The 18,058-nt window shown below is 34.8% G+C and overlaps 1 protein-coding gene across 1 annotated transcript in view; it reads right to left on the reverse strand.

Annotated features, from left to right (window-relative positions):
- Positions 1 to 18,058, reverse strand: part of TANC2 (tetratricopeptide repeat, ankyrin repeat and coiled-coil containing 2) — a 273,469-nt gene that overhangs the window by 233,826 nt on the left and 21,585 nt on the right. Inside the window, exon 2 of the mRNA XM_036268781.1 lies at positions 6,581 to 6,652. Coding sequence (XP_036124674.1) covers positions 6,581 to 6,652 — 72 coding nt within the window. The remainder of the gene's footprint in view (positions 1 to 6,580; positions 6,653 to 18,058) is intronic.

Genomic DNA, 18,058 nt, shown 5'->3' on the forward strand with positions numbered 1-18,058 from the left:
CTTCCATTCACTAAGGCCAATCTGAATATAGCCACAGCTGAGTGTTCAACCTGCCAACAGTCCATGCATGTTGCATGCACTGGGGAAAAGGTAGGTGGATTCCACCAATATATGGTACCATTCATGAGACAGTCACCCAGTTATCTCTCTACTCATTTCTAGCCCCTGGTGGCTTCCCCTTCCTTCTTAATAAATCAACTATGAATTTAAAATAAATAGAATATATAGTGTGAAGGTTTATAGGTTGTCTTAGTCTGCCCCCTTGTGGGAACCAACTCTTCAATCTCCCAGTAGGAATACAATTTATTAAATAGACTACTCCTCAAATGAAAGAAAACAAAAACATGTACTCATTAGATAGTAATTTTACCCCAGGCTTTACTAAAAGGTTCCTTCCTCATCCTCTGTTATCCAACTGTTTATGAACCTTCATTAAAATTTATAAAGTTTTCAAAGAGGTTTTCTGTTATCTCTTGCCAGAAAAAATTAGATAAGAATACATTAAATCCAAATCTTTTGAGATGTCAAATATACCTTTTCTAACCCTTCCAGGTGCTATGCTTTTAAACCCTTTCTTTCATAAATATGGATAAGCAAGAAGTGGCTTCTACAAGGCTTCTAGTGTTAACTAGGCCAATTATATATAATACTAAGTAAGATACTTAATATGTTCTGACACAAAATGTGCTTGGGGTTGCATATTCCAAGAATTTAAGATGTTACTAAATAAATTATTATGAATTGCTTTGAAAATATGAACACTCATAGAAGAAGAAACAGTCAAGTAAATAATGGCTTACTTATGTTATGAACCATTATACAGACTTTAAGAAATTAAGTGTGTCCCTGGAGATATGGCTAGGTTGTACTATTAATTGGGGAAGAACAGAACTATAACTGTGTTTTATTTTCCAAAATATTCAAACTAAAACACACACACACACACACACACAACCATCCTTGCATATGCCAGTATAAGCTCAGTGATACATCCCTAGCAGCACCCCAAGATAATAAGACATTGTTAGCTAAGGGTCAATTTCAAGTTTAATTTTATGGAAAAAGGAGTGTTACACAAAGAAAAGTCAATAAGAAATTAAATCTCTGAAGAAATACAGGACTAGAAATAAAGACATTTCAAAGGGAGTTAACATTTAAGGTCAGATCTTTTCTTTCAATCTGTATCCAACCATCAACAAACAAATTTGTATTTTAAATATTAGAATGAGAAGGATCTAAATACATGTTACTAACAAGGCTGATATAAATGAAACTTTGGGTGTAGATCAATATAAACTGATTATTTCTTACTAAAAATAATATCTACTTCATAGTACTACTCTGAGAAATAAATGAAGATGATGTGAAACCACCAAGCCCAGAGCCTGGTACACATATATTATTGTAAGTTATGTTTATTTTCTTTTTATATCCTCACCAGAGGACATTTTTGCATTTATCTTCAGATTGAGCAAGAGGGAGAGGGAGAGGAAGAGAGAGAAACATTGATATGAGAGAGACATGAGTGGTTGCCACCCACACAATCCCAATCGGGGCAGGGGACAAACTGCAACCGAGGTACGTGCCCTTAGCGAGAAATGAACCTGGGCCCCTCTGGCCCGCAGGCAGATGCTCCAATCGCTGAGCCAAACCGGCCAGGACTGTTTATTTTCTTTATTCCTAAAGTAATCTATGTTGAAAGTTAAGTAACTTTTTATCATAAACTACTAAAACAACAAGATAATTTTATATATTTCTTGCAAAGAAAACACTTAACATGTTTAAGCAAAAAGTCCAGCATAGATGAAACAGAATTGATAATGGAGAGATTGAGAGGGCATAGAATCAAAAGTATAAGGAAAATGGTAACAGGGTCATGTAAGGAATGATTAAAAAAAACTTTGGAGTTTATTCTGAATGTGATAGGAAACCACTGGATAATTTTTTTTCAATTTTGGGGAAATACATGATTTGATTTGTTTTAATAAGAGCACTATAGCTATCAAATGGACAATAGACTGTAAGTTGGCAAGAATGAAAATGTTAGGACACTATTATGGTAGTAAAGAAAAAAGTGATGGTAGTTTAGACTAAAATAGCAACAACACAGGTGATCTGGAAATAACAGAAAATGTATTTTTAAAAGAACAAATTCTTTTTTTTTTGTTATGTGCCCCTAGCAGGAACCGAACTCGGGGTCCGCAGGCCGATTTTCCCACCGCTGAGCCAAACCGGCCAGGGCAAGAAGAAATTCTTAAAGCATTATAAAGCAAAACAAAAAACCAATAATGGAAGAGAAATGTTAAGAAATCCATGGAAAACTGAAACTAGATATAAGTGAACTGAAGAAATTATAGCCCAGAGTACGTGCAGGAGGATAACTGAAAGATGGGTGTGTTTCCAGGTCTGTTTTAAGCACAGAAGCAAGAGATACACGGTACAGGAAGTGCCAACGGGCAGCAATCTGAATAAGAGGGGTGGAACCTGATTCAGTCCAAGTAGTCAGGTCACCTCCCATCTCCTATATTTGATAAGCAGAAGACATGAGAGGTCTCTGCCCTTAAAGTAGTGAGTAGGGGTAGGTATATTTAAGTCAGAATCCATAGTACACAAGAGACAGATCAGAGGCAGATCTACCTAATTAACACACAGGAGAGAGCACTCATGCTCAAAGGATAAGACACCTTACCTTACATGTCTGTTATTATTATTGGAGAAGAAACATTAAATAGAAACTGTATCCACAACCAGGTAGGGCAGTTTATCATGCATATGCACCTATATAGGCTTATCAGTTGTTTAAAATTAGTGTTGCCCTGGCCGGTTTGGCTCAGTGGTTAGAGCATCGGCCTGCGGTCCCGAGAGACCCGGGTTCAGTTCCCGCTAAGGGCATGTACCTCGGTTGTAGTTTGTCCCCGGCCCTGGTTGGTCGTGCGGGTGGCAGCCACTCAATGTGTCCCTTTCATGTCGATGTTTCTCTCTTCCTCTCTCTCCCTCCCACTCTATCTGTGCAAAAAATGTCCTCGGGTGAGGATAAAATTAGTGTTTGTTTTGAACAGACTGGCATCTGCTCTGGTTGGTTGATATTATGGCATACTCATTATTACATATTTTCAATATCATCCCCCCCAGATTCTACAGATTTTAAAAGGTCACTCAAGAAGAAATAGATGATTCAAATAGTCCTATATTTATTAAAGAAATTTAATTTGTATTTTAAAACTTTCCCACAAAGAAGAATGAAATGACAGCAATCCTATACAAAATATACCAGGAAACTGAAAAGGAGGAAATATTCTTCAACTTTCAACTAATTCTATGAGGCCAGCATTACCCTGATACCAAAATCAGACAGATATTATAAGACGAGAAAACTTAAGGTCAACATCCCACATGAACACAGATGCAAAATTATTAAAACTATCTTAGCATATCAAATCTATCAACTTTACAAAAACAGGCCTGATCTGCTCACCCTGCTTTAGAGCATTGCTTCCTAACCATAATGGTACAAATCAATTACTAAAAATATTACACCAAAGTGGAGTAAACTGATAAGGTTTACTACTGGAGGTGAATGGCGTGGACATCAACTATCCCACACCATGTCCCAAGTACTAGACTTATTCTACATCTCCTTTCCTACACATTGTTTTCCATTGAGTTAACAATTTTTTTCACTTATTATTTTATGTATTTATCGCCAACTCAAACCTTAGCTTTTTGTCTAAAACTTTTCTAAAGATAATTAAATGCATCAGGGTTTCTATCAATCTAATTTCCTAAAAAAATCTTTTGGGGGCTTCTAAACTACTCCAATCTGGTCTAGTTGTCCTCTGTTCCTCTCTTTTCATTGTCCTCCTGAAGAGTTCTTCACTTTCTCCTTTGTTAAATTTCCCATTCCCTGTAACCCATTTCTTTTATTTGGCTGACTTTTTCATTTTGATGGATTACATTCTCAAACAGATTCCTAGAAAAGAGTACAAGGTAGCAAAAAACAAAACAAAACAAAACAAAAACCCTTACATGTCTTACAACACCTTAATTTATTCTTATATCTGATTGATAGTTTCAATGCATATGGAATACTAAGGCTGAAATTATATTCCTTCACATTTTTAAAGTGATGTTCCATTTTTCATTCAGTTTTCTTTTTTTTTTTATCCTCACCCGAGGACATTTTTCCATTTTTTGTTCAGCTAGAGTGGGAGGGAGAGGGAGGGAGAGAGAGGAAGAAAGAGAGAGAAACATCGATGTGAAGGGACACATCAAGTGGCTGCCACCCGCACGACCAACCAGGGCCGGGGACAAACTGCAACCGAGGTACGTGCCCTTAGCGGGAACCGAACCCGGGTCTCTCTGTACCGCAGGCCGATGCTCCAACCGCTGAGCCAAACCGGCCAGGGCCATTCAGTTTTCTAATGTTATCACTGAGAGGTCCAAAGTCAAGTGATCCCCGTTATTTTGTATATGACAAGTTTTTTTTTTTCCCCTCCCTCTATACATGAAAAATCTGTTTGGTCCAGTAATTTGAAATTTCACAACAATGTGTTTTTGTTTGTGTTTATATTCATCCACTGTACTGAACACTCAATAAGCTTTTTAATCAGGAAACGCAAGTTCAAAAAAATTATCTTGAATCATTTTGTTGATAATTTCTTTCCTTTTTTTTCTCTGTACTTTCTTTTGGGAACAACTATTATTTGAATACTGGAATTCCTGGGCTGGTCCTGTCAGTTTCTTAACACTCCTCACATCTTTTCTATAATCTTTTGTCTTTTTGCTCAATTTTTTCAGAAATTTCTTCAAAATTAATTTTCTAATACTTCTACAAAGCTTTTGATCTCTGTTATCAAAATTTAATGCTAAAGTCTCTTTTAAAAATCATTATTCTTTTATAGTATCTCCTCCTTATGTCATGGCTGTATTATTTTCTCTTATTTCCCTGAGGGTATTAATAATGGTTCTATTATTTTCCTCTGCAAAATTTCTATTCTCTCAAAGTTGCTTTATTATGTTTATTTTAATCTCCATCTTTCACACATTAAGAGGATTTCTTTAAATATCTAGTCATCTTTGATTAGCTGCTCATACTTAGAAGAGGACACAAAGGCTGATTGGGAGCTTTGATACATGGAGTGATCTAGCTGCGCTGTTTATAAATCTCTGCTGACTACATTTATATTGTGTTTTTTTAGTCAGGTTCCTCAATATGATTAAGCAGTAGAATAAGTTAAAATTTCCAAACCAACCTGCATAAATTATTCCTCTTTTTATTCTGTAACAAACTATTTTATAAAAATTATACAACTCGAAAACTTGAGAAGAACAAAATTGAAGAAAAAAGGGAACAGGATTATGGAATATATGAACCAGGAACTTTTATAGGATTAAAACATCACACATTTGTAAATCTAAGCTTTGTTGTATTTGTAAGTAAAGAGTCTCTAAAAACCAAACTCTGGTAATGACTGCCTGGAATTCTGTAATATATTCTCCAGTTTGGGTTCTCAATTCACATTCCCTTAAGAGATCACTTCATTTATTCAACAATATTTTTTCAGTAACTACTACATACCAGAAATTTATTCTTGGCTCTGCAAATACAGCAATGAACAAATCAGACAAAATCTCTGCAATCATAGAACATTCACTCTAGTTTTGAACAGAGAAAATAAAATAAACACAAAGGAGATAAGTATTATGAAAAAATAAGAGTGGAAGTTTTAGTCATGTAATTTTACATAAGGTAATTAAGGGGAGGCCTATCTAAAAATGTTATTGGTACATAATATTTTTACCTAGGTTGAAAGCTGTTACTTCAAAAAAACACACAATTAAAAGTCTATGATAATAAATTTTAAATAGAAAAGGAAAATAAGTAAGAAAATCCTTTAAGCTAAGACTACAAATATAGCATTGATGAAATTTTTATTTTTTTTAATTTTTTTTTTATCCTCACCCGAGGACATTTTTCCATTTTTTGTACAGACAGAGTGGGAGGGAGAGAGAGGAAGAGAGAGAGAGGGAAACATCGATGTGAAAGGGACACATTGAGTGGCTGCCACCCACACGACCAACCAGGGCCGGGGACAAACTGCAACCAAGGTACATGCCCTTAGCGGGAACCGAACCCGGGTCTCTCCGGACCGCAGGTCGACACTCTAACCGCTGAGCCAAACTGGCCAGGGCAACATTGATGAAATTTTTAAAAGCCAGTGTGATGATACTCCAACAAATGTTACTGTTAAAAATTTAGTTCTGGTTGTATTCCAATAATGATATCCAAACATATACCACAATGCTCCAAAATTACTTAAAACCTTAATATTACTTAAAAAAGGACATGAGACTATTTTTCATTTTCTTTTACCTTTAACAAATGATAACATATAGAACTTTTAAAATTAAATTTACTAGAGAATACAGAACTTAAAGACTGTAACATTTAAAGATCTGAATGTAAAGCCCTAGAATAGCTCACTAGACCCAGAGAAAACCCAGTCCTCAGATTACATACTAGGAGGTATAGCTAGTATCTTTTCTTTTTAATTTAACAGTAACTTAAATGAAAATTTACCTTGCCCAGAGCGGCTTTGGCGAGAGTCTACACTTGACTGTCTTCGATCTGGTGGTTCCTCGCTCCCTCCATCTGCGTAAAATTAGAAAAAGCATAAGAAAATAGATCATGAAGTTGATGTAATATAATATCTGGTTCTGCCTATATCGTAAATTTACTAAATCTATCATTTGTTGTCATTCCCTTTAATTGCAATCATTAAAATATCTGAGGATATTTCATATGTAAATCAAAGGTTCTTATCCTTAGATTTTTTGTGAGGATAGTTTACTCTCCCCTCTTAAAGGATATTCTTTCCTTGTCCACATACATATACACTCTACTTTGCATTAATAAAGCAATGTTATCCACCCTGAAGTTCATTCACAGAATTCCAGTTTAGAAGCTCTGATTTAAAGCAATGTCTAAATCAATTATAGCTGCTTATTTGTCTAAAGTACGTCAAATAATCCCCAGGGCTATATGTTTTACTATAATAAAAATTACATTTACATGTTTTAAGAGAGATAAGAATATTATATAATACATGAAAGAGCAATGTAAATCAGAATCAGAAAGACTGAGAAATGAGAAGACAGAAACCAAGAATTAGAAATAAAGCAAAAAGAATTTCAGTAATGAACACTAAACTATAAGAAACACAAGAGCAAATAAACACAACAAAAAATCTTTAACAATATTTTTTAAAAAGAAAAGATTAAAAAGGATTTGCAAGGTGACAAATGCTGAAAATAGGCAAAAAAGATCCAGTATATAGATAAAAATAGGAGTCCCTAAGGAAGAAAACCAAAGTGAAAAAACAATCAAATTTAAAAATTAGAATTTAATAAAGTTTTCCAGAAAAAAAGTGTCTGAGTATGTGCAATATATATAGTTATATGTCTGTGTAAATACATGTATACCTACTCACACATACACACACACACACATTACATATTACAAGAGCACCATGTGTACTTGAGACAATCAACTTAGATCAATGCACCAAGACATTTTGTACTAAAATTCCTAGACTTTAAAGAAAAAAGGAAAAAAAAATCCTTTGGGCATTTAGGCAGAAAACATCACATGATTTATAATAAAAAAAATAATAGAAGAAAATGGAATAATATATTTAAAATACACAAAGAAGCCTGGCCGGTGTGGCTCAGTGGATTAAGCATCATCCCATAGACTGAGAGATCCTGGTTCAATTCCTGGTCAGGACACATGCCTGGGTTGAGGGATCAATCACCAGTAGGAGGTGTGTAGGAGGCAGCCAATTGATGTTTCTCTCTCACAGTGATGTTTCTCTCCCTTCCTTTCTCGCTAAAAAAAATCAGTGAAAAACATATATTTAAAATACACAAAGAAAAATCTGAGCCAAAGATTTTACATCTAATAAAATTTACCTTTAAGTATAAAGAGTAAAGACAATCTGTTATTAACATGCAAGAATTTAGGGAATATTGTTCCCATGATCTCTTCCATATCTCTAACAGAGAAACGACTAGAAAGATATCAAAATAAGGACTGGCAATAAGCATTAAACATACAATTGATAAGACTAAATGAGGGTTTTAAAACAGATTATAGTACATAATAGCTATAAGGTCTAATAATGTAGATATAGTATAATCATAAACAAATAGGGGAAGAAATAAAGAAAGCATAAAGAAATAAAAAAATTAACTCATTTCAGTAATCAAAATTGGTGGCGGTAAATGTTCTGAAACCACTGTATTTATGAATAGGAATAAAGCAAATGAGTAATGACGTGATAGTCTAATGCTATCGTCTCCTTGAGAACCAGAATTTTCAGTATAGAGGAAAGGAACGATAGAAGTACTAATACAGAAGAAGTTAAGTAAAAACTCTGTGGCATTGACTCTATACTGGAAGTATAGAGTCACAGGTACATCCTAGCTCTGTCCACTGAAAATGCCTAGACACAGTGACTATCAGAGGAACACTGACCATCCCTAGTGCCCATCCCTGTGATCTTGAAATGTGATTCTCCATTAAAAGAAACAAAGACTTCTTAAAGAACTAACTGATTTAGCAAAGAAAATATACTAGATAAACCTAGAATATCCTGATGTATTCAACAATAAGGAAGCTATGAAAAACAATGTACAACTAAGGTAGCACAAAAAAGACTCAGTGAAGAAGCACTCACTGCCATGAGATCATAATATTAAAAAACAAAAAATAAACAAAAACACTATCACACTTAACTGGTCCTTAGGTTAACAGGGACTTAGGCCATTGTCTAAAAAATTGGGGAAATAAAATAATTAAGCAATTCATCCTACATTTCCTATATAAATAGTACTAGTAGCCAAAGAGTATATGAGAGAGATCTCCTTATAAAATTACTTCAGATAATAAACGAGAAACAAGATAGAATTAGAATAGCACCGTTTCAAAACTTGCGATGAATTAATAGCTCTACAGGCACCAAGCATCAATAGCCAACAACATCAAAAAAGAGTAAAATAACATATATCATATACCTCCTGATAATAGGAACACAACTATGGTTTTGCCAAAGAAATCAAACCTGAGTCCAGTCAAACCTCTGAATCTAGCTGTCAGTTTTCAGGAAAAACAAAGGACAGAAGAAAATATTCAATTGCTCCTGAGTACACAATCAACAAAACTCAGACTGTGGGAAATTCTATGTCAAACAACCAAATCTTTCAACAGATAAAGAATAAAAGATACAGAGGGGATCGATGGGAGAAAAAAGGAGGGATATCTATAATACTTTCAACAATAAAGATAAATTAACAAAAACTAAAAAAGAATAAAAGATAAAATATTATGAAGTCCTAAATTATTATGGAATAAAGAGTTAATAAATAAATTTATTAACTTAATAAATTTTTATTTATCAAAATAGACAACTAAACCAGAAATCAATGGCATCTTATATCAGGTATCAGGACGTGTAAACATCAACCTAGTCAAGTTTCCTTTCTAGTGATCACTTAATTCTTTTTATGCCACTATCCTTTACTTGGGAATCAATTACAATGAGCAACAGTCCTATTCAGGAATGTTTTAAAATTTCATTTTTGAGGGTTTTTCTGTGCCAATAAAATAATATATATGTATCACATTCTCTGTTTTAAAATCAAAACATGTCCTTTAAGTATGTGAGAATATGAGTAAAACACAGATACTTCCCCTCACCAGCACTGTTTTCCTAAACAATAAAATAAGAAAAATAAATAAAAACAAGGCTTTAAATAGTATGAAATTTGCATGATCTGTAAAATATCAGGGTATCAATAAAACAACCCACAGGAAAAATACAGGCCAGAAATTATTTAAGACATAGTTTTGAGTCAGCAAGCCACTGACAAGACAGAAAGTCACCAATTTTGAAACCATTATAATCTAAAATGTTTTAACTGTATGAATTTTAAAAATTAAATCAGAAATATGTTGCAGTAAATTTAAGCAATTCACTCCATAAGGGTTGAGATTAACTCTCAGGTAAAATTAAACAGCTAAAGATTGTTTAAAATAAAATAAAGAATAAACTCACCATTGCCCCAAGATAGAACAGAAAAAAATTTCAACCTCTTTCACAGTGTTTGTGGTATGCTTATGGAACCAATGAATCCATTAACCCAAAATAGCAAGACTGCAATGATGTACAGCACTTTAAATGTTTTTGCTTTGCTTAACACAATTCCTTCAGTACAGATAAGACCTCACATACATAACACATCTACATTTATGGACAAAACAGAAGACTTTCAGTTGTCAAGCAAGACAAGTTATTTGCATAATACTGATTACCTCATCAGGGAGTAGAGAAGGCAGAGAAGGGGTGTGTCTGTGAAGTTAGAATTTATTCACCAAACATGAATTATAAAGACTTACATGAAATAGACAGGGTGCAGCAAAAATAGGTTTACAGTTGTTCGAATGAAAAATAATACAATTAATAAATAACAGATTAAACTCTGTGCTTCACATACAACTGTAAATACTTTTGCTCCACCCTGTACTATGAACTTAAGAGAGGAAAACCCACTGATGTAACAGGTCTGAAATTAAAAAAAGAAAGACCTGACTGTCCAATTCAAGTGCTAACTTCTCAAATCAGAGCTGAGATTTCCTGGATTTGAGATAATCATCAGAGAACATTTGTGTGTGTTTTTTAAATCAGCATACTAAGTGAAATCCAGCAAATAATATAAAACAATATATCTTTTAATTTTTAAAAAAAAGTTTTTTTTAGTTTATTGATTTTTTTTTTTTTATCGAGAGAGGAAGGGAGAAGGAGAAAGACAGAAACATTGATTAGAGAGACATCGACTGGCTGCCTCCTGCATGCCCTCCAATGAGGATTGGGCACACAACCTGGCAACCTCTTGGTGCATGGGTCGACACTCAACCACTGAGCCACATCAGCTGGGCAAAACATCATACCTTTAATACTGAGAAACATTTTTAATAGCTCTCCTATTCCCATTATTTCAAAGGGTTAAGAATAATGTTACAGGAGAATTATCACATAGGATAGACAACTTTCAACGCAGGTGTATTAAAGCACTAAAACATTTCTAGTAAAGAAATACCAACCATATAGAGAATATTCAGTACTTAATAATTTCTTAATAAGGAATATAAATTAGGGAAAGCCTAATAGGAAAGTGCCTAAAGAATTCCAAGAAAAGTGTTTTCTTTCCTGCAGGTAGGAGATACTTTAAATGATTTATTCATTTCAATTCAGGATCAAAATATTACAGTTGAAAAATAAACAACTTAAGTGACCGTGAATTCGGCAACCCAAGCCCATCTTTAGTGTTTTCAGGTAGAATAAATATTACATTAGATTTCTGAGTTCAAATATGGAAAGTTGTCTTCAATCCTCCTTTAGGAACTTAAATATATGACCCTAACATAAGGGGTGGGAGGTTTTTAAACTGAATATAATACAAATACATACATATATTAAAGTTTTATATTCAGATATAAATCTATTTATATATATATTTAATGAAGTATATATTTAATGAAGAGTAAACAAGAATTACATACACTTAATGCCAACAAGGACAGACATGATTTGGAGGACATGAATGGAATTAAAAAAAAAAACGCAAAAGAGCCTAGCTGGTGTGGCTCAGTGGCTGAGCACTGACCCAAGAGTTCACCGGTTCAATTCCCAGGCAGGGCACATGCCCAGGGTGGGCCCAATCCCTGCAAAGGAGGGGAGGAGCATGCAGGAAGCAGCCAATCAATATTTCTTTCTCTCCCTTCCTCTCTCTCTAAAATCAATAAAAGAAAAAAAAAAATTAAAGAAAATACAAAAGGAAGACCAGAAACATAAGCCAGATTTATTTATTAGTGGAGGATCACTTATAAAGAGTTACAGACATACAATGTTTCCTGGCTACATAAGCACTCTGATAACCAGAAAAATATAAAAAGTAGCTCATCTGTTTAGGGTTAGAAAAGAGAAAAGAAACCACAACTTATTCACTACCTATTCTTTGTTGGGTACAGTGACAGTAAGGTCTTTATAACATCATCTCAGTTAATATTAATAATAATTCTATGAAACAAATATTTTGTCAATTTTACATGTAAGATTCAGATTCAGAAAAGTAAAGTGACTTTCCCAAAATCATAATGCTGTAGTAAGTAGCAATCCTAAAATTAAAATCACCTGGTTTCAAAATTCTTCGGTCTTTTCAAGACTCTCCACTGCCCTCTACTATAACAACAAAAACATTAAGGTGGGGGTGGGGGGAACAAAAGGGGTAAGAAAGCAAAAGCAGACAGAGACCAATTATGAGGCTATTACAAAAATACAGAAGAAAAATGAACACGTGGGCTAAGTGAGTAGTAGAAGTGGTCAGATTCTGGTTATATTGTGAAGGTACAGTAAAGAGAATCTGTTGTCAGAAGAGAAAGAAAGAAAGAAGTCAAGGATATTCTAATATTTTGGGCCCAAATAATAGTTCTGTAATTTACTGAGATAGGAAAGCCTGGGAGAGAATAGGTTTGGGGATGAAAAGAGTATTTGGAGCTCAGTTTTGGACATACTAAGTTTGAGATGTCTTAGACAAGCAGAGATGGACAAACATATGTCCATCTTATGTCATCAGTACATAAATCACATTTAAGGTGTATGACCTCCCCAAGGAAAAGAGTATAGATAAAAGACAGAGAGAGAAAAGAGGTCAGAGGACTAACCCTTGGGACTGAATCCAACATGTAGAGGCTAGGAGTTTGAGAAAAAAACAGCAGACAATAGGAAGTAGTGTCTGGAAAATAGGAACAAAACTAAAAAGTACATAAGTCAAGAAAATAAAGAGTTTCATGGAATGAAAAAGACCAGCTACTGATAGGTCAAGTAATATGAAGACTGAGGATGGATCATTAAATTTAGTCAATGGAAATGATTTAGCATTGTTCCTATGGCATAGTAGGGGTGAAACCTAAAGGGATTAGGTTCAAAAGACATTAGAAAGAGCTTCTGTAAATGGTTTTGTTTCTCCCTAGACATAGTAGACAATCCATGGGGATCCTGGATATTGTGGTTGCCATCTTGTAAATACAAGGAAAATAAACCATAGAATAAAGTTAACACCATGAAAATTAGGGTAGTGAAGATAACAAGGTCCTTGTTGACACTGAATTACTAAAGAAAACGACCCTATTTCTGGACTACAGTTACATAATCCAATAAATTCTCTTCATCATATAAACCAGAGGTCAGTAAACTAGTTCACAAGCCAAATCTGGCCTGCCACCTATTTTTGGACAGCCAGTGAGCTAAGAATAAATTTTACATTTTTATTTTTTTAAATGTGTTTCTATTGATTTTTTTAGGGAGAGAGAGATATAAACATCAATGTGAGAAACATCGACCAGCTGCCTCCTGCACTCCCCTTACTGGGGATGGAGCCAGAAACCCAGGAATGTGCCCTGACCGGGAATCGAACCAGGACCTCTCAGTCCATGAGATGGCGCTCAATCCACTAAGCCACACCAGCTGGATAGAATTTTACATTTTTAAATAACTTAGAAGTAGTTACAAGAATAGTATTTCATGACACATAAAAATTATATGAAATTCAAATTTCAATATCCATGAATAAAGTTTTATTAGCACACAGTCATGATCACTCCTTTATATACAGTCTATTGTTGCTTTTACACTACAATGACAAAGTTCAGTAGTTGTGACTATATGGCCTGCAAAGCCTTAAATATTTACTATGGCTCTTCACAAAAAGTTTGCTCAACTCCTGGTATAAGCAATTCTGAGCCAAATTTTCTGTTACTTGCAACTATAAAATTCTAAATAATACATTCCCCTAAAGTAAGGCAGCACCAAACTACTTAATGAGGAAATGTATTATGAGGCCTCCATCAATTTATTTATACTGTTTCCCTCTACATAAAATGCACTTGACAATACCTGTAGTTGACAATATAATAAAATTATATTCCATGTATATTAATGGAGCTGAATGTCTAGCACAGCTGAGTTGGACTGAATCTTTGAAATATTATTATTTATATGACCTTAGGAAAATTAAATTCTCTATACCTCAGTATCCTTATCTAAGAGTTGACACAGTAATACTCTATGGAGTTTTGGTGAGAAACAAATATAGTAATGTACATAAAACACTGCCACTAAGTAAACACTTACTAAATGATAACTAGAATTTTCATCTATCATCATCATGATGAACAACATCCTTTCACCAAAAGACTGCTTAAATATCATTTCCTATCTTCTCTATAAAGACTTTCTGGATGCCTACCAGAAAGAATTAACTGTTCCCTCTTCTGTGCTTCCATAGCACATTATACATATCTGTTTTACAGTACTGTCACACTGTATAATAGTTAATTATTTATATGACTATCCCTGGACTGTAAAATGTTCAAAGTGTGCCTTTGAAAGCCTTTTTCATCATACTTTTAGTGCTAACTTGGAATCTTGTATCAAGTGGGTATCCTAAAAAAAAAAAAAAATTGTGGACTTAATTTTGTCAAGGGCCAACTGTAAAATTAATGCATTCATAAAATCAAATCAAATTCAAGAAAAAAATAAGTAGCACTGATGTGTTTTGAGACATAGTTTAAAGAACTGTATTTCCCTTTTTTTATCCACACTATTACTATAAAAAAAACCATGAGCAACATTATTCCAAAGCACTAGAAACTTATCCTCCATATCAATCTCAATGATCTTTATTATTAAGAATTTTCATAGGTAAGCCCATACTCACCTAAAGTAATTTAGTTCTTAAGGAAAAAATGTATAGAGGAAGCATTCTTCAGCAATTAAAATATACTGATTAACATAATGCCATCAGTACTATAGATAATACTTTCTAAAAGTATACTATAAAATATTTTCAAAGCTTTCCAAAATATAAAAGTGTCAAGTTCAGATCTAGCTTGTTTATTTATTCATTTTTTTTATCCTCACCCGAGGACATTTTTCTTTTTTTGTTCAGATAGAGTGGGAGGGAGAGAGAGGAAGAGAAAGAGAGAGAGAAACATCGATGTGAAAGGGACACATCGAGTGGTTGCCACCCACACGACCAACCAGGGCCAGGGACAAACTGCAACCGAGGTACGTGCTCTTAGCGGGAACCGAACCCAGGTCTCTCTGGACCACAGGCCAATGCTCTAACCGCTGAGTCAAAACGGCCAGGGCCAGACCTAGCTTGTATACTCTAAATCTTAAAAAGAAAAACCACTCCCCTATGATGAGTTATTAATTTATATTTGCTCAAGGCATCCAAAATGTCTAGCAAGTCTGATCTGTAGCTTAAGAAAAATTCTGCTAAACACAGAACGTTTGATTCTCATGAGATAGCTATGCATCAATGATGATGACTAATAACAGGAAAACAATAAAGAATTGTTAATTTTAAATGGAGCAATCAAAATAATGTCAGTATTGCCCTGGCTGGTTTGGCTCAGCGGTTAGAGCATCGGCCTGCGGTCCGGAGAGACCCGGGTTCAGTTTCCGCTAGGGGCCGTACCTCGGTTGCAGTTTGTCCCCAGCCCTGGTTGGTCGTGCGGATGGCAGCCACTTGATGTGTCCCTTTCATGTTGATGTCTCTCTCTCTCTTTCTTCCTCTCTCTCCCTCTCACTCTATCTGAACAAAAAATGGGGAAATGTCCTCGGGTGAGGATAAAAAAAATAAATGTCAGTATTGCCCTGGCTGGTTTGCTCAATGGTTAGATTGTCAGCTGGAGAACCAATGAGGTGCAGGTTCGATTCTGGTCAAGGGCACATACCTCAGTTGAGGTCCATTACTGGCCCTGGTCAGGCTGTGCAGGAGGCCACCAGTTGATATGGCTCTATCACATCGTTGTTTCTTTCTAACTCTCCCTCCCTCTCCCCTACTCTATCTGATGATAAATAGAAAAATATCCTCAGGTGAGGAATAAAAAAATAAATAAAAAAATAATGTCAGTATTTTAAAAGTTTATGACTGTGCTTTCAAGGTGCACAATAAATATACAAAATACCAAACCTAAAATGAATTAAATTAATACAGTAACTTAAAAATAAAGATATCTACAATTACATTTTTGCTTGTTTTTTTTGTGTGTTTTTTTTTATCCTCACCCGAGGACATTTTTCCATTTTTTGTTCAGGTAGAGTGGGAGGGAGAGAGAGGAACAGAGAGAAAGAGAAACATCGACGTGAAAGGAACACATCGTGTGGCTGCCACCCGCACGACCGACCAGGGCCGGGAACAAACTGCAACCGAGGTACGTGCCCTTAGCGGGAACCGAACCCGGGTCTCTCTGGACCGTAGGCCGACGCTCTAACCGCTCAGCCAAACTGGCCAGGGCGTTTTCACTTCTCTTTTTTTTGCTTGTTTTTTTTTAAAAAAAACTTTTTATTTTAGAATAATTTCAGATTGACAGAAAAGTTTCTAAGATGGTACAGGAAGATCCCATATACCTTGTTTACCATCTTAAATTAATCTAGTCCAGCAATTTTCAACTGGTGTGCCACAGAATTTTTAAAACATGCAATACCTGACCATTTAGTCAGGGGCACTAACCTCTTTTCCCTTAGATTGTCAAATAGAAAATTTTTTAAAAAATGACAACAGCCAATATAACAATAGCTGTCCAGTGTGCATGAATCAAAATTATACCTATTTTTTGTCAGATCAGCAAAAAATATAATCCTATATTTTTTGATGTGTCGTAGAATTTTAGTAATTATGTGTGCTGGTCTAGTCATTTGTTAAAACTAGTAAGTCACCCTGACTGGTTTGGCTCAGCGGTTATGACATCAGCCTGCAGACCAATGATTTGCGGGTTCAATTCTGGTCAAGGGCATGTACCTCGCTTGCGGTTCGTCCCCCCCCCTCCTGCCCCCATCAGGGTCGTGCAGGAGGCAACCAGTCAATGTGTCTCTCTCACATAGACGTTTCTCTCTCTTTCCCTCTCTATAAGAAAAATTAATAATATCCTCAGGTGAGGATTATAAAAACCAACAACTAATAAGTCAATATTGATACATTATTATTAACTAAAGTCTACACTGTATTTAGATTTCCTTAGTTGTTTTTCTTTTCATCTAATGTCTTTTTTTCTATTGCATGATACCACATTACACTAAGCCATCATATCTCTGTAGGCTCCTTACACTGTGAAGGTTTTCAGACTTTACTTGTCTTTGGTGTCTTTGGCAGTTTAAAGGAGTACTGGTTAGGAATTTTGTAAAGTGTCCCTCAGGTGGAGTCTGTCTGATGTTTTTCTCATGATCAGACTCAGGGAGAAATATCACCAAGGCAAATAGCCATCCTCATCATATCATTTCAAGATACTATCAGTAGCATGAAACTAACTAAACTAACAAAATAAATATGTATACATATAAACATATACTACATAACTGAAAAAGAAAAGTGAAGCTCTACCTTCTTAGACTGTGCCAACACCTATGTAGTACTTTACTATGTGCCAGGCACTATGCTAAATGTTTTACAAATTTTTGTCATGCAATCCTCAATAAAACCTTACGAGATAAATATAATTTTTCTTCTTAATAGATTAGAAAAGAGGAGTTGAGACTTTAAGGAAACTTGGCCCACAGTTGTAGAGTTGGTAAGTACAGGATCGAGGATCTGAAACTAGGCCAGATTCTAAAACCTGTTCTCTTCTCCATCATTCTGTGTCACCTCCTTGCGAAAGAGAATACATATAGTTTATTTTCATATCTAGACTCAAACACACAATAACATGTTGGAGAGCTCTAACAGTATAGTTGGAAAATAAAAAATAAAATAAAATAAAATAAATCCCTAGGTAAATTTGAAATAATCTGATTTCAAACTTCCCCTCAAATTGGTAACTCAGTATAGTCATTCAAATTCTTGAGCTTAATATAAGTTTCCTCTATGTGTTTCTCTGGAGCTTCTTAGTAAGCACAGATATCTCTACACATAAGCACTATATAGAGCTAGAAAAAAT

Source organism: Molossus molossus, unplaced genomic scaffold (assembly GCF_014108415.1).
Source record: "Molossus molossus isolate mMolMol1 unplaced genomic scaffold, mMolMol1.p scaffold_m16_p_19, whole genome shotgun sequence".
NCBI classification, from domain to species: domain Eukaryota; kingdom Metazoa; phylum Chordata; class Mammalia; order Chiroptera; family Molossidae; genus Molossus; species Molossus molossus.